Source organism: Herpailurus yagouaroundi, unplaced genomic scaffold (genome assembly GCF_014898765.1).
Source record: "Herpailurus yagouaroundi ecotype Mexico unplaced genomic scaffold, PumYag 67793, whole genome shotgun sequence".
NCBI classification, from domain to species: Eukaryota; Metazoa; Chordata; class Mammalia; order Carnivora; family Felidae; genus Herpailurus; species Herpailurus yagouaroundi.
The window spans coordinates 3,238,738-3,257,058 of record NW_024420586.1 but is presented as its reverse complement, the minus strand read 5'-3'; the positions used below and the strand labels follow the sequence as shown (position 1 = coordinate 3,257,058).

Genomic DNA, 18,321 nt, shown 5'->3' with positions numbered 1-18,321 from the left:
ACCAGGTTTCCTTATTCATTTCCACCTGAACCTTAATCTAATTTATCCTACAAGGACTTGAAAAGCAAACAACTTCTAAGATCTTGAAGTTATTGTACTGTTTTGTCCACTCCATCTCCTTACAAAAAAGACAAGTGTGATAAGTCATAAAGGTATTCCAAAATTTCAGCCAACTGACTCTCATTGTACACTTTACCTCTCCTACACCTCTTTAATAATCAAGAAACGTTTGGGGCACCTGGGTGGCTCAGTCGGTTAAGCATCCGACTTCGGCTCAGGTCATGATCTCACGGTCCGTGAGTTCGAGCCCCGTGTCGGGCTCTGGGCTGACAGCTCAGAGACTGGAGCCTACTTCAGATTCTGTGTCTCCCTCTCTCTCTGACCCTCCCCCGTTCATGCTCTTTCTCTGTCTCAAAAATAAATAAAACATTAAAAAAAAATCAAGAAACGTTTGAAATCACAAAGGCCTAATAGTATATATGCAAAATGCTAGTAAACCCAAGAATGATTACCACAGAGAATATTTCCATCCACCAGTGCTAATAATTATCACCAATACTTTAACAATCAGTTTTATTTTAGTAAATAATTTCTGTAGGTGGCTTTGAATCTTCTTCTAGAATAAGATTTCCAGGGAGCAACCGTGTAATTATTATTTCTCATTAACCTCCCATTACTTTCAAGGCCGACTTTCCGTAGTTGTTATATTTTTTTATTTGTGGGAAGGAGCAAAGGGGAAAGAGACAAGGGGAAAGTAGAAACCAAGTATTTAAATCACATACAATTATTTCTAGATGTGTCTGAAACGTTTTGTTTCTTAGTGGAGAGAGCAGAGGTTTTTTTAATAGTTTATAAAGATTTGTTACTGCTATATTTTATACAACAGCAAAATTAAAAATGAGTTTAAATACCCTATTAAAGATCAAGCTAAACAAAAATATTGCCCTTAAAGTACAATGGATTAGGGGAGTGGGGGAGATCACTGGACAAATTTGGGGCTTATCATTATCAACAGTGCCCTTTTAAGCTTGTGGATTTCTGAGCCAATGCAGAAAATGTAACAACAGGGATTTCCCAACAGCAAGAGGCACTCTCCAAGGGAGTAAATTGTCAACTATTGCCTCTCGTGAGAAACTTAAGAGTAACCTTGATCCAATCTCAATAGTCAACCCATGTATTATCACCCAGTTGGGGCAAAGTGAGTGCATTTCCTAATACAAAAATAAGATGGTATTCTATCAGAAGCCACTGGATATATACACAGAAATAAAATTTAAATAATATTAAAGTAAACTTAGCCTAAGAAACTGAAAACATCCTTCCCTCACTTCAACTAGCTCCTGAAATGCCTGTATCTTCCCGTGTAAAAAGGGCCTGTGTCTTGAGATGAGTAGCAAAAAAGATGTCCTTTGAGGAGTAAGAGAATATAAACAGAAGCACAGTCATGAAAGACACCATGAGATGGGGTAGATAATACTACTGTAGTAAAAGCCTTATAATCAGGAAAATATGGATCCCAATTCAAAAGAATCACTTGTTACGCTTCGCCTCTGAGTCTTAGCTTCCTCATCTGCAAAATGGGAATGTTATTAGCCATACCAATGGATTCTTGTGGGGTTTTAGAGAAATAATTCATCTGGAAGCTTCTCATATATTGCTGGTGTTTAATACATGTTTTGCCCTTCCTCACTGTGCCCTGAGCCAAGTCTATGAGATATGCGTGTCAACACCGGAGCACCTCTGAACATCCTGTTTGTTTCATGCCAGCAAGACCTCCGCTGACTAATACAGGAGCCACTACTCACATGTGGATAATTAAATTTATTTTAACTATAATTAAATAAAACTCAAAATCCAGCTCCTCAGCAAGTCGACGCTAGCCTGATATCAAATGCTCACTAGCCACGTGGGCTAGTGGCCTATTGTATTATAAACTGCAGATGAAGAAAATTTTCATCATCTCAAGATTTACCGGACAGTGCTGGTCTAGACTCTAAAGCAGGGATCAGGAAATCTGGTTTCTGAAAAGGGCCAGATGGCAAATATTTTAAGTTTTGCAGACCATGCAAGTCTCTACCGTGACTACTCAATTCTGCTACTGTAATGCAAAAAACAGCCACAAACAAAACATAAACAAATAACCATGGCTGTGTTCCAATAAAACTTTACTTACAAAAATAGATGGCAGGCTCAATTTAGCCCATGGGCCATAGTTTTGCCATCCCTGAGCATTCCACTCATAACCACGAACTACCTCCTTAAGATGGAGTAGTCTCAAATCCACTGGCAGGAATAAATAGCTTACGGGAGTGAAAGGGAATTTAATATTTAACATAACTATTCCTTTACAAATTAAGAAAAACCCACACAGGTGGGGCTAAAGCAAGTGAAGCTTATATTGTCACAAAGTGACAGTATCTCAAATCAGTTTCATATCTGGTTCATCTTTCTAAAGCCAATAACTCTCAGTCCTTAACTCCACTCCTCATCTATTCCTGGAATTGTGGACTTCTATATCCAACTGCCTACTTCACATGCCTAGAGATCTATTACAAATCTCAAAACCAAAAGAGTACCCTTAATCCCTCTCTCCCAGATTTCTCTTTTATACGTACATACGTATATATGCACATATATACATACTTATTTAAATTTTAGTTAGTTAACATACAGTGCAATATTGGTTTGCAGAGTAGAATTCAGTGATTCATCAGGGGCACCTGGGTGACTCAGTCAGTTGGGCGACCGACTTCAGCTTAGGTCATGAACCCACGGCTTGTGGGTTCAGGCCCCGCGTTGGGCTCTGTGCTGACAGCTCAGAGCCTGGAGCCTGCTTCGGATTCTGTGTCTCCCTCTCTCTCTCTGCCCTACCCCACTCATGCTCTGTCTCTCTCTGTCTCAGAAATAAACATTAAAAAAAAAGAATTCAGTGATTCATCACTTACCTACAACATCCAGGGCTCATCACACCCATCTAGCCCATTTCCCACCCTCCCTGTTCTCTACTGTTAAGACTTTCTTGGGGTTTGTTTCCCTCGTGCAGATTTCTCCATCCTAGTAAATGGCTCCATAAGCGAACCAGCTATAGGGCTGACATGGAGGCATTCTCCTTCATCTCTTCCTTTCCCCTGTACTCCAACCTAATACACAGGCAAACTTGCTTCCTGATGTCACTTTGCTCTCATTCCTGTTACCTCCTAAAGAAGCCTTCCCTGACCAATTTAAACTAGCCATCTTAACATCAAACTAGCCCATCACCCTGTTTTAATTACCAGCACAACATTTAGTTCTACCATATCCTCTTATTTTTTATGTTTGTTTATTCATGTATTTACAAGTCTATTTTCCCAAACTACCCTCTCCCCATCCCAAGGCCCCACCGCATGCCACTTTATACCTCTGCTCTAGATAGAATGTGACCTGCATGATGCAGGGGAACCGTTTATGTCTTGCTCAACACTCTACCCCCTTCACAATGTCTGGTACAGAGTAGACGCTCAATAAATACTCTGTCAATGGATGAATGAACAGATCCATACTTACAAACCTATCTGTCTTGAATTTGTCCCAAGAAAGGGGCATTTGAAGCTGTGTAACTAGGTAACAAACTTGGCTCTCCCATGCTGTAACACGTATAGTTAAAAACACTCTCATCTTTAGAGCTATGAATGTGACACCATTTACCTCCCTTCCTTTGTAGGTCACCAAAGCAGCCAGTGGTTTGGCGTAAAATCTGCTGTAGGAAAATCCCAGGCAGCCATACATACTATTCGCTGTGAGCTTCAAAGCCTTCTGTCGAATGTCATACTGTAGGCACACAAGGACAAAAGACAAACAACAATATTTGCAGATGCTTAATAATTACATTAGATCTCTTTCTAGACCACCAATGACAAGGAGTAACCCTCCATGTCCAGGAAAAAAAAGAACTCTTAACACACTCAGCCCATCCTCCCAGATGCATGATTCCCTGACCTTCTGGAAGCAAGCAAACACAGACTCCAAAGCTCCCAGAAGTGAGAAGGGTTTGGTCCAGATAGGGCTTTGCAGATAAAGGTGTCTTCCATTCTGAGGCATTCTAGTGTTTGTGAATGTGTTTCCTGCCCACAAACTTAAAATAAGCCCATGAGTTGCCCACAGCATCATCTGTAAAACACTACTAGATAATCAAATTCTAAAAGCGGAGACTGTCACTCAGATGTCTCTCAGTGAAAAGATATACCTGAAGAACCAGGTCTGGATTTAAATCTTGCTGTTTCATTAGTTGTTTGACTTGCTTTCTCCTCTCTACCAGCTTCCGGATCTCTCTGGGCAAAATGCCCATTTCTAAGTTTGGGTCTGGCAGCTCAGGGATCTGTTCTTGTTCTCCATCCTGATGAACATACAACAGAAATTTCAGACAAATCACGCTTTCATAAAACAATTTTCAAAAATAATATTTTGTGGGCACTTTATGCAATGATCACATCTTGAAAAGCTACTTTCTTGCCTAACTATAGGTCAACAGCATATGGGTGGCAAAGAAAAAGCTGAGAACAAGTCCACACCGCCCTCTTCTCCCACTTCTAACAGCCTCGTTCCCAGTATCTCCCCTCTCTCATTATTGACAAACGCAGATATCATTTAAAGGGATCAATTTCTATATATATTCCTCTCCTCTCTTCAAAAAGATTGGGAGCAACATGTTTGGGGAAACTGTTTTGAAAAGAAACACTGAGACCTCTAGGATTTACTGAAAAAAAAAAAAAACTGCAGCACAACTCCTGTTTTAAGTCATACATACTCCCAAACAAAATGCCATTAACACTTTTACAACTACAGAGAATTGTGGCAATTACTGTGAATATTTTCCACTAAAAACTAGAACCCCAAATACTAAATCAGCAAATTTCCTTCAGGAATTTGGAGCACATATTTAAATAGGCCGTGAAATTTCTAAAAATTAATATATACATGTTCCTTAGCATTTATGTAGGACCTTTTACCTGTAAATTGCTCTGCAATTGGTAAAAGAATAGCAACATTTTAGAATAGTAACCAGCAGTTTTCTTATATGAAAATTTACAGCAGCAAAAAGCAGGAAAAGCATTAGACCATTTTTCTGAAGCCTCCATTAATTCTATTAACAGGCTGAAAAGAAAAGCCAGGCACACTTGCCCTTTCAAAGGTTCACAATTAAAAATAAACCTCTTGGCTTCAAGTATGGCAAGTCAATGCCATTTGATAAACCCAGCCTTTACTAGGTATCTGATTTTATAAAGATCAATATTTTCAAATGAACAATCTTATAATAAACAGGGACCTATTGTTTTTGAAAACAGCAGACGATGATAGCAAACCTATTAAAGAGATCTTGGTACACATTCCCATTTATTTACAGCAACTAGAGAGGTCAAATAAAAACTTAACTGAAAGGATCTGGCCCAGCTCAACCAACACTAGCTGTGTGGCACTAGCTATTTTGAGGATCAAATACTGCACAAAACAATGATATAGAACCTATAAACTGCTACGTGTAGAGTATTTCTTAGATGACCTTTAAGGTCCCTTCCAACTCTGAAATGATTCCATTATATACCTGAAACCCTAACTGGAAAGCTCAAATAAACAAAACAGTGGAGGGGAATGAAGGAGGTCGGATCACAACAATTATCACAAGGCTCACATACTATAGCAGGACAGAGCCCAATGAACATTATTAGTCAAGTGCAGTCACCACCCTTTGGAGATGTCTACCCAAATTCCTTCTCTGTAAGATTATCCTCTAGTCCCACAGAAAGGCCCATCCTTATCAGCCATGTTTGTACTCTGTGAACTCACTCCTATGGTCACAGCATATGGTACCAGGCATGCTCACCCACTTAAGCAAGCCTTTAAGATTCTCTCTTCTGGGAAGACAGAAGTGGGGCTAAAAAACAGCTCCAAAGCATGTGGTTGGAACTAAAAGACATGTGAAATCTGGAGTGGGAGAGTAAATACACATCTTCTGCCACAGGTACAAAGAATCAGAGAAAAACAACATATAGAGATAATATTTTACGTTATTACTTTACATCTTTTACTGTTAGAGAACCACATCTAATCAAATTCCCTACTGAGAGTCAGTTATATAAGCTTTACATATGAAGAACCACACATTAAGTTATTAAGCCCTACGTAAAACTGTTGACTAATCACTAGACTAAAATCAATGTGAAATAATTCAAAAGATTCTTTCAAAAAGATTCACTGTGTAGTGCAAGGAATCATTAAGAAAGGCTTACATGGCCAAAATTTAAAAGAATAAAAATACCAAGTGTTGGAGATGATGTGGAACAACTCACATTCATGGCTAGTGGGAATGTGTAACACGGTATAACTACTTAGGAAAATAATTCGGCAGTTTCTTTTCAGGTTAAACACACACTTCCCCCAGCCAATTCCCTCCTTAGGTATCTACCCCCCAAAACAAAAGCACATGTCCAGAAAAAGATGTGAATGTTCATAGCAGGCTTATTAATAATAGCTACACACTGAAAACCCAAATGCTTATTTCAGGAAACTAGATAAATAAAGTGTGGAATACTTCTCAGTAACACAAAGGAAAGAACTACTGATAATGCAACAACATGCATGAACCTCAAAAACATTATGTTGAGCAAAAAAGCCAGATACCAAAGAGTACATAATGTACCGCTCCACTTATATGAAGTTCCAGAATAAGCAAAACTAAGTGATGGTGACAGCAGAAGTCAGATCAATGGTCAATTGATGGTGAAGGGGCCTAACAACAAAGGCATGAATGATATACCAAAACTAATGGGATGAAACTAACGCAGTACTTGCCGGAAAATTCATAGCTGTAAGTATCTATATTAGCAGAAAAGATTTCAAATCCATAACCTAACCTTCCACCTTAAGAAATTAGAAAAATAAGGGCAAACTAAACCAACAAAAGCACAAAAAAGGAAGAAAGATTATAATGGAAATACAGGAGATAGAGAAAATTACCAAAACCAAAGTTCTTTCTTTGTAAAGATCAGCGAAACTGACATACTTTTAGCTATATTGACAAAAAAAATGACTCAAATTACTAAAATCAGGAATAAAAGAGGGATATTACTAATGACCTTAAAGAAACAACGATTAGAAGGGAATACCATGAACACTTTTATGACAACAAATTAGATAAACCTACATGAAATAGACAAGTTCCTAGGAAGACCAAAATGAACTCAAGGAGGAATAGAAAGTCTGAATAGACATAAAACGAAGATTGAATTGGAAATCAAAAAAAAAAGAGAGAGAAAGAAAGAAATCTTAAGACTAGATAATTTAACTGGTGAACTCTACCAAATATTTAAAGCAGAATTAACATGAATCCTTCACAAATTCTCCAAAAAAAAAAACCAAAACAGAAGAGGAAACACCTCCCAACTCATTCTATGAGGCTATTATTATCCTAATACCATACCAAAACAAGACAAAAAACAAGAAAAGACAAATATATACCAAAAGCCCTTATGAATACAAACAAAAAACTTTTTCAACAAAATACTAGCAAACTGAAAGCAGAAATATATAAAAAGGATTATACACCAAGACCAAATGAATTTATCCCAGGAACACAGAACAACACACGAAAATCACAATGTCATATGCCATATTAAAAGAATAAAGGACAGGGGCGCCTGAGTGGCTCAGTCAGCTGAGCATCCAACTTCAGCTCAGATCATGATCTCGCTGTTCCGGAGTTCAGCCCTGCACTAGGCTCAATGCTGTCAGCACAGAGCCTGCTTGGGATCCTCTGTCCCCCTCTCTTCCTGCCCTTCCCGCGCGCGCGCGCGCGCACACACACACACACACACACTCTCTCTCTCTTTCTCTTGAAAATGCATAAACATCTAAAAAAGGAAAACAAAACATAAAGAGAATAAAGGACAAAAAGCACATGATCATCTCAATAAAGAAAAAGTAGTTGACAAAATCCAATACCCATTCACGATAAAAACACGCAACAAACTAGGAACAGAAGGGAATTTCCTCAACCTGATAAACGCCATCTATGGAAAACCCCCAGTTAACATCATACTTAATGGTGAAATAAAGGCTGGATACTTTCCCCCTAAGACCAGGAACAAGAAAAAGGCGTCTGCTCTTGCCAATTCTATTCGGTATTATACTGGAGGTTCTAGCCAGAGCCATTAAGCAAAAAAAGAAGAAGGAATATAAGGCAGCCAGATTATAAAGAAAGAATTAACACTACTTTTGCAGATAACATACAATATGTAGACAACCCTAACAAATCCACAAAACTATTAGAGCCGATAAATGACTTCAGCAAAGTTGCAGGATACAAGATCAGTTCACAAAAATCAGTTATATTTCAATACACTAGCAATGCACAATCCAAAAATAAAATAAACAGTTTCACTTACAATAGCATCAAGAATGAAATATTTAGGAATAAATTTAATAAAAGAAGAGTTGTACAGTGAAAACTAGAAAACATCACTGAAAGGAATTAAAGACCTAATTAAATGGAAAGACCCAATTTTCATGGATTGGAAGGCTTAACATTAAGATGGCAATACTTCCCAAATCAATCTAAAGATCCAGTACAATCCCTATCAAAAGCAGAGCAGGCATTGTTGCATAAACTGACAAGATGATTCTAAAATAAATGTGTGACTTATATATATGTGTGTGTGTGTGTATATATATATATATAAATATATACGTACCATGTATCACAGATATGTCATATATATCAAATATATCCTACATATCATATATATCATAAAAATGTGATACAGATCCATACAATGGAATAGTATTCAGCAATAAACAGGAATGAAGTACTAATACATGCTATAGTGCAGATGAATCTTGACAACAGTATACTAAGTGAAATAAGCCCGACATAAAAGGTCACATATGATTCCATCTATGTGAAATGTCCAAAGTACATAAACCTACGGAGGCAGAAAGATTACTAGTTGTCAAGGTCTGGAAGGAAAGGAGGGAGTGAGGGAGGGTACAGCTAAAAGGTAGGGGGGTTCTTTGGGGAGTAACGAAAATGCCCTAAAATTGACTGTGGCAAAGGCTGCAAACTCAGTGACTACACTAAAAGCCATTAAATTGTACACTTGAAATGGATGAAATGCATGGTATATGGATTACATCTCAGTAAAGTTGTTAAATAAAAATGATACAGAACAAGTGAAAATTTCCATCTACTCAACCTTCCCCCTGTTTTGACCACTAAGAAAAGACAAATTGTATCCTTAAGAGGAAAAACTAGAATGCTAACCCCTTTGGTTCTCTTCCTTCTTTAAACAGTGTTTTTAATCTCAATTTAAAGAGCCCCCAAATTGAATACCAACCTCTGTAGCTTTATGTGCCTCTGAAGCAACTCTTTGCACTGTTGTAAAACAAATATTGAATTCCTGAATGATGGAAGGATACAAACTGTTGAAGTCCAGGAGCAAAATAAACTTATCATATAAACCTGCAATAAAAAAGTCATGTTACAAAAAGCCTTTAAGAAAAAAGGAGGTGGGGGAAGGGGGGTTACAAAAAAGCAGATGTGTCAAAACATAACATTAGAAGAACTACCGAATGTAGTATGTATATTAAATACAATATAACATTGAAAGCTGTGAGTTACACCAATAGAAAAAAGTACTCAACTATCACTCCATAAAAACAACTTGTATTAGAGTGAAAATTCAGGTCACCAAAGAGGAAAAAAGAGATCCTGTCTTACCTTGAAACCAGCTACAATGAACCTTTCCACAGCAGCCCCAAAGTACACCATTATGATGGGCAAACACCTTCTCATATCAGTTACTTTAGATAGGCGTCATATCCATTTCAAAAAAATGTTGTAAAATTCTCCTTCAAGTAAGCATTCCCTCCCACCTACCCTACCACCTCTGCCCCCAAAATATTTAGTGATCCATGTATATATATATATATACACACACACACACACACACGTGTGTGTATACACATATATATATGTGTATACATATATATGTAATACACATATGTAATATGCGTATACACATATATATATACATATACACATATATATATATAACTACTCACTGGTGTGTGTGTGTGTATACATACATATTTTACCATCATAAGAATAAAATGGGAAGCCCACTCACCTGTACACAAATGGTGTTAAAATCAGACAAGAGACGTATATAAATGTCAGCAGTGGAACGATCCACCCTTTTCACTTGCAAAGGGTGAACAGAAAGCTACTATATTTCTCTAGGACATTTACAAAGAGTTATCTTCACCTTAAGAAGAAACTGAATCAAAATAAATGTCCAGTATTAAAAAAATAAAACCAACAGCAAACATATTGATAGCATACTCTGTCAAGCACTATACCAAACAATCATTTTATGGGTGACGTACAGCGAGGAGGGCACTTACTGGGATGAGCACTGGGTGTTGTATGTAAGTGATGAATCACAGGAATCTACTCCTGAAGCCAAGAGCACACTGTATACACTGTATGTTAGCTAACTTCACAATAAATTATATGCAAAAAATAAATAATCATTTTTTTCCTTAAATCCCTGTGTGGGAGATTTTTTTTTTTTTTTGAATTCTAGTGTAGTCAAGGGATGCCTGGGTGGCTCAGTCAGTTAAGGGTCTGACTTCAGCTCAGGTCACGATCTCGTAGTTTGTGGGTTCAGGCCGCACATCGGGCTCCATGCGGACAGCTCAGACCCTGGAGCCTGCTTCACATTCTGTCTCCTCTCTCTCTGCCCCTCCCCCACTCACGCTCTGGCTCTTTCTCAAAAAATAAACATTAAAAAAAATTTAATTCTAATGTAGTCAAAAATAAAATTCTGGGAGCACCTGGCTCAGTCAGTTGAGCAGCAGACTTCAGCCCAGGTCATGACCTCACAGTTTGTGAGTTTCAGCCCCACATTCAACGCTGCTGACAGCGCAGAGTCCACTTCAGATCTTCCGTCCCTCTCTCTGCCCTTCCCTGCTTGCGTTCTCTCTCTCAAAAATAAACAAACATTTAAAAAATTCTGGTGTAGTTAACATACAGTGTTGTATTAATTTCAAGGGTCTATATTTCTCCTATCTCCATTTTACAGAAGAGGAAAACAAGGCTTACAGAGGTTCAAGAGGGAGCCCAAGATCACACAGAATTTAAGTCTAGATCTATCTAACACCAAAGGACTACAGATCTTTTTCAATAAAACTAATAAAAATCACTTTTTTAAAAAAGCTTATTTGAGAGAGAGAGGGAGAGAGAGCAAGCACACACAAGCAGGGGAAGGGCAGAGAGGGAATGAGAGAGAATCCCAAGTAGCCTAACAACGCAGGGCCCGACACAGGGCTAGAACCCACAAACCGTGAGATCATGACCCAAGCCGAAATCAACACTTGGAAGCTTAACTGACACAGCCACCCAGGTGCCCCAATAATAAAATCACTTTTGTCAAAAAAGTCTCCTACTCAGAGTTCAAGTTACTTGATAAAATTCACATTATTCCCATACAACGATGTAAATACACTTAACGCTACTTAACTGTACACTTAAAAATAGTTGAAGGTTAAAAAAAAAAAGATCCTGTCTAGCTCTGCATACCACCAAACATCTTCTTTGCCATTAATGACAATAAGAACTGGTTACTCTGCTGTTAAAGTTCAATGTGGTGGTTACTGTCCGTACTCCCTTTAACTTTGCCGTCCAGCCTAATGGGTCCTGGCAGCTCAGGAAGAGGCAGAGCCAGCCCTCCAGAGCAGATGGGACAAGCCACAGGTGCTCCCACCAGAAGGCAAAGGGCTCTATACTGGACTAGGGGCTAGCAAACTCTGTGCAGACCCAACTGAGCCTACCCCTTCTTTGTGTACCACTCACGAGCCAATAATAGTGTTTACATCCTTAAACGGTCAAAAAAATTTTTTTTAAACAGACTATCTCATGATATGCAAACATTACACAAAATTTAAACTTCAGTGTCCATAAACAAAGCTTTCTTGGAACGCAGCAAATAAAAAATATTCATGTTAATTCAGGTCAGGTGACCGGCAAACGAGATTTTCAAAAGAACCTAAAACAAAATAAGGTCATTACAAGATCTATTTGCTAACCTAGAAAATACAATTCAGGTCTTCTAGCTTCTCAAACCCAGGTCTGCATTAAAAATTCCTTAACACCAGGGGCAAAGCAACCTGCCGCACAGCCTTACCAGCTTTAGGGTCCAGTACCAAGCCTCCAGCATAAGCTGCTTTCTTACGTCCTTTCTTGTATTTATTGGCATCTCCATCGAGGTCTTCATCTTCATCTCCCTAATGTCAAATGGAATGACAACTTCAGCAGCCAGCAACTAATTAGCTAATTAAGAAGTTTTAGGATTCCCCCTTCTCCAACCGCAGTACACAGTTCTAACAAACAACCTTCACTTTTAGCTAGTGGTCCCACCTCTGTGGAACAACAGTTACTGTAACATGCTCACAAACCCAAACAAAGGCCAAGCGTGGGAGTTGCCAAAACATTGTAGCCCTGAATTAATAAATATGCAAATTTTACTTGAAAATGTTTCTGAATTCATAGAACCTTTTATTTTTAAATCAATGGATACTAAAAATACAACACTTCATATTCCGTAAAATCTAAGGTAGAAGAGTCTCCTTAAATTCATCACTCTAACAATCATGATGCAGAAATATAAACTATTTCATACAGATATAGTCATTATTCTAATTTGGACACTTAAAATGAGTGTGTCTGTAGACTGAAAATTCATTCCAGGTAGATTAATAACCAATCAATATTCAATACCTCAGCAGAAGTCAAACTGCTGTAAGTTAATATTCTTTATACCAATTTTGATGTGCACAAATCAAATCCAGGAAGGTGAACCATCTTAACATTAAATTCCCCTTTTGAGTCAAATTGCTATCAGTGCTAACAAAACAGTAGCTAAGTTTTAGTTTCAATGTCAAGGAGGCCACTTCAGAAAACTGTGGTGACCTGATCCTGCTAGCACATAAAGCTGCAACAAAGCAACAAAAAATAAAGGCTCGTGCATTTAAGGAAATAAAAGGTTTAACTGGTATCTAACTTTGGATACAGCTAGGGTGGCGCAATACCTTCCTTGTATGGTCATCCATCAAAGAGGCTTAATGCTATCCTCAAAGTAGTTCATATTTCACATAAAATTTTTATCTACACAGAAAAAAAGTAAAGAAGGAAATCACCACCGAAACACAAAGGAACAAATCTGACATGGTTTTGAGAGTATACAGAGGATTCATTATTTTGGAAGCACAAGTTATCACCGTGATAAAAGCCACCTAAGTAATAAAAGGGGAGAGGATTTAAAAAAAAAAAAAGCAAAACCCTATGCAATTGTGGACCCACCAGTTTTTGCTGAGGCTTTCTGAAAATCTGCTTGTCAGGCACAATATAGTTGTTTTCATAAAATGCATGAAGCAACAAGAACTCATTACGTTCGGATCGTCCGCCCATCAGAGTCCTAGACTATGAAAGAGAATGTTTTAAATTTGAGCTCAAAACCCTAACAAATAACAAACAAAACCAACTTTGAGGTGGTAAATTTAATCATGGCACCTCTTTCACAATCATTCTTCCTAATAAGAGCTGCTTTAAAAATAAGAAGGTACAAAATTAATCCTAACGTTTTCTTTAAGCACTATAGTTAAAAAGAGACAAAGAAAGCTTAAAATACTGGCAACTTGGGCTATTTCTTTACTGCCAAATAGACCGTTCCGCAAATCAGACACATCCAGATGTTAGAGATGATCCTTATGTTCACCCAAATTTCAACATAGTCTGCACCTGGTTTTCCTCCCCTTCTCACAGCCAGTTCATTTTACAAAAGAAGCCCAGCTTTCAGAGTACAAGTTACTCATTTTATAAGCATGCATTTAGGCTCATTATCATATAACAACTACCCCAAGCAAACACTGAATCCAACAGGAAATGCTTTTTCCCCCTTTCTAAGTTAAATTTACCATAATGTTCCCGGCGATGTTAGTGATCTGCAATGCTAATGGAAGAACATTTAGCTCACACATGATCTGCAAAATGAACCTGGCATCTTTCCAGGTGTGTTCCAACAGGTACAACAGATGAGAAGATTCACTGTACAGAAAAGTAAGAATGAAACAGAATCAAGTAATTAAAGGAAACAATGACTATAATCAGGACTTCATAAAATATTACAAAAAAATTTGCTATGATTAACTTCAGAGCAATGGCACCTTGGCTTTGGAAACAATTTAAAATAAGGTTAGTATGAAACTACGAATTCATTCATGTCACTGATCCCAATGCCCTTCTCCAAAACACACACACAAAAAATCCCATAAATACAAAGTAAAGTTATGCATTAACTACAACCTGGAAACTACCCAAATCGATATATTCAATCCATCTAGTAAGTAGGTATTACACGCCGACTATGTGCCAGGCAAATAGATTCTGGCTGTAACCAGAAGACAAAAATACCCATCCTCGTGGGGCTTAGGTCTTCAAGGGGGGAGACAGAGTATAAGTTAAAATACATATAAAAGGTATGTTATATAATGTTCAATGTTAAGGAGAAAAGATTAAGAAGCAAAGGAAATATTAAGTGTCAGGAGCAGAGAATGTAATTTTATTTAGTTAGGGGACCAGGAAAGAGGTGACTTGGACTAAAGAACTGTTTGAAGAGGTAAGGGGGCAATCCTTGCGGACGGATGTCTGAGGAGAACGGCACATTCAAAAGGTCAGAAGGACAGAGTAAAAGGCAGAGACACACACTGTAAAGGACCTTGTAAGTCACAGTAAGAACTTTGGTTTTTACTCTAAATGAAAGTGAAAGTCACCGGAAGATTTTGAGCAGAGTGCAGTATCTGACTTAACTTTAGCAAGATACCCCTGGTTCCTGGGTTGAAAACAGACAGCAAAGGGTCAAGGGCAAAATCAAAGAGACCAAAGAAGAAGCTGACATAAGACTCATTAATTCAGGGAAAGGGGAGGGTAGCTTGGACCAGGATAGGTTCAATGGAGGGGAAAAGAAGGGGTCAGATCTAGATCTATTTTGAAGACAGAGCTGACAGGACTTTGTGATGGCTCAAACATGGGATATCTATCAGAAAGAGGACCCATGGAAGCCTCAAAGGTTTTGGGCTGAAGATAACTTTGGAGGTTTCCAGTAGTACTGGAAAATTAAGAGGTGTCACTCTTAGGGAAAAACTCCAAGAGGAGCCTAGGGGAAAATATCAGGAGTTGAGCTTCTGAACAAGTTAGGGTGGAGGTTCATATTAGACATCAGGTAGAACAGTCAGGTGTATACAGGAGTCTGGAAATCAAGGGAGAGGCTGAAGGTGAAGATACCAAACCAGGAGGTATCAGCACCCACATACTAGCGAAGTGCTGAGACTCCACGAGCTCACCTAGAGGGAGTGTAGTCAGAAAAGAGAAGCAGTCCAAGGACTTGGGAGGCATGGGAAGAAAACAATGAGAAGTGGCAAGAGGAGTAGAAGAAATCTTATTTAGGAAAGAAGCACAAAGGTTCAGTTGTACAAAATGAATGAGTTCAGAAGGTCTAATGTACAGCAATGTGACTACAGTTAGCCATACCGCATTGTGTACTTGAAATTTGCTGAGAGGGTACATCTACAGTGTTGTAACCACACAAAAAAGAAAAGAAATAAACAGTAACCATGTGAGGTGACAGATATGTTAATCAGCTTGACGATGGTAATTATTTCCCAATGTATACATTTATAAAACATTAATTTGAACACATTAAATATACACAATTTCTATTTGTCAATTCTACTTCAATAAAGATGGAAAAAAGAAATAACCAAGTAGCATCTCCACGTAACTTCATGATGTCTCAGTTTTTCTATTTCTAAAAGATTTATACTAACTTCTGAATTAATGAATTAAGGGTGGAAACCTAAATATCACATCAATTTCCAAACCGCTCTTGGGAAACACCTAGATGAGATTAGGATGGGTGAGGGAGATGGAGGTAAACTGATAAACTGAGAATAATTCAAGAGGCAAAATAATTCAAATTATTAAAGTCACAGAGATGCTGGTACTGACACGGAGGCAGTTCCCCTCCAGAACACCACACTCTCCTGTCCCTCCAGCCTCACGGTGATGCTGGCCTCTTGCTATTGCTCATTTCAAGGCAGACAAATTCCGAAGCACCCAGGAGCATACCTGTACATATTTCGTACATTTTCCACTGGGATCACAACCCTTTCAGATTTCAGAATCTGTTGAACAAGTTCAGACAAATGGTAGCTTTTACAACGAATTAATTCCTTTGCCGAAATTTCCACATCACAGATCATTCGGCCACAGGTAGCATTTCTTTCACCAAGTCCACTCCTGCCCTACAGGGGAAGGACAAAAAGCAAATGCCATGGATAAGCAGACACTGGGAACATTCTATTCCAACCGACTTCGAAGCTAGTCCACAATTACAATGAGGAAACTCTCAATCTCCTATTCGCCCACTCCGTCAGCTGTCACTCAAGTATTTCTGAACGTTCACTATAGAGCTGACACTGTTCTGGGCACCAGGGAGATAGCACTGAGCCAAAGAGAAAAGATTCCTAGGACGCCTGGGTGGCTCAGTCAGTTGACGTCCGGCTCGCTGCTGTCAGTGCGGAGCCCACTTTGGATCCTCTGTCGCCCTCTCTCTCTGCGCCCACCCCGCTCAGGCTGTGTCTCTCAAAAATAAATAAAAACATTAAAAAAATGAAAGATTCCCGGGGCGCCTGGGTGGCTCAGTCGGTTAAGCGGCCGACTTCGGCTCAGGTCACGATCTCGCGGTCCGTGGGTTCGAGCCCCGCGTCGGGCTCTATGCTGACAGCTCAGAGCCTGGAGCCTGTTTCAGATTCTGTGTCTCCCTCTCTCTGACCCTCCCCCGTTCATGCTCTGTCTCTGTCTCAAAAATAAACGTTTAAAAAAAAAATGAAAGATTCCTAATCTCATCTGAAATAGATGACAACAAATAAACATCAAAATCAAGAAGCTATATAGCTTTAGGAGGTAATAAGCATATGGAAAAGAGAAAAAGTAGAACATGTGAGGAATATGGCAATTTAGGGGGGCTGCATCTTAAATAGGGTAGCCGTGGGAGACCTCACAGAGACGATGCCATACAAAGAAAACCATGAAGGGGTAAGGAAATAGTAAATCAAGGGCTGGGATGAAGGTTAATAACTCTGTATCACCTTAAAGATATGAATAGGAACAGAAGCAACAGCACCGGCCCCAACTCCAATCTGCGTTAGCAGAATCCTCTGGAGAGCATTATAAAACATACAGATTCCTAAGTTCTCTGATGAGGCAACATGCCCATTTTTCCTTATGAGCTTTAAGTGAAACAAGATGTTAAGCACTATGAGGCTTGGGAAACGAAGGTGGCTTCATACAAAAACCACCAAAACAAGTAGGTAGAATGAAAAATACATAGACTTTAAAAGAGTCAAGACAGGCCTAGCTCAAAATCTCAGTTCTTTCCCACCCTAGCCCTATGATCTTGAACAAGTTCTGCTACCCCTGTGAGAAGTACAGTCAAACTGGAGTTGCTGTGACAGGCAACTAACGCAGAAGGCACTTAGCCCACAGCCTTCTCATACGTTCAACATCAGCTCCCTCCCACTCTTCCCTGCCCTCTCTGTAGTGAATGAGAACACTGGCTGATCTCTGCTCTAAGGGCTACAGCTTTGGTAATGATGGAGTGGAGGTAACATGTATGTGCTGTCTCTAGATTCTAATAGCTGATTTTAAAAACTACCAGTGGCTTCTACCAATAAAATGCCACATTCAAAGGAAAAGATGTTCAGTGCCTAAGTTAAAATGTCCTATCACAAGACAACCAATTCTTACTCAAAGAAGCCCAGTGTGTTCCCAGGTAGCTATTCCATGTAAAGAAGCCAAGTCAAGAAGTAAGATTTTGAAAATTATTATTACCCCTAGCTTTGGCATGTTAGATCGCTTCAGTCGACCTATCTTGGACCAGTGAGGAACTTTGCACACGTTAATTCTCTGCAGGAGCACTTCCAGTTCAAATCCATAAATATTATGACCCTAGTCAGAAAAAGAAGGCAGCCAATAACATTGTAACAAACGCAAATGAGAAGATTTATCTTCATACGCATAGAATTTCTTTGCCCTTTCTTTTTCTCGTCTCTAATTGAAGGCATCATGAGCTTACCTCCGATTGGGGTCCTTTCTTCTTCAGGAATTTATTCATCAGCAGCATTCATTAGCCTTGACATTAACAAAGCTAAGCAGATTGCTGGAATAAACTTTAT

General features: G+C 38.8%; 1 protein-coding gene and 1 non-coding gene across 3 annotated transcripts in view; both read right to left on the bottom strand.

The window, feature by feature from the left end:
- The window catches only part of POLA1 (DNA polymerase alpha 1, catalytic subunit), a 305,357-nt gene that overhangs the window by 243,607 nt on the left and 43,429 nt on the right, over positions 1-18,321 (bottom strand). For both annotated transcript variants that reach the window (XM_040468858.1, XM_040468857.1), the window contains exons 19-26: positions 17,978-18,094; positions 16,214-16,389; positions 14,005-14,134; positions 13,391-13,510; positions 12,216-12,315; positions 9,366-9,490; positions 4,223-4,372; positions 3,685-3,807 (exon numbers count right to left, since the gene is read on the bottom strand). In XM_040468858.1, the coding sequence (XP_040324792.1) occupies positions 3,685-3,807; positions 4,223-4,372; positions 9,366-9,490; positions 12,216-12,315; positions 13,391-13,510; positions 14,005-14,134; positions 16,214-16,389; positions 17,978-18,094 (1,041 nt within the window). The remainder of the gene's footprint in view (positions 1-3,684; positions 3,808-4,222; positions 4,373-9,365; positions 9,491-12,215; positions 12,316-13,390; positions 13,511-14,004; positions 14,135-16,213; positions 16,390-17,977; positions 18,095-18,321) is intronic.
- On the bottom strand, positions 10,199-10,328 carry LOC121026200 (small Cajal body-specific RNA 24). Its single transcript, XR_005788301.1, has one exon.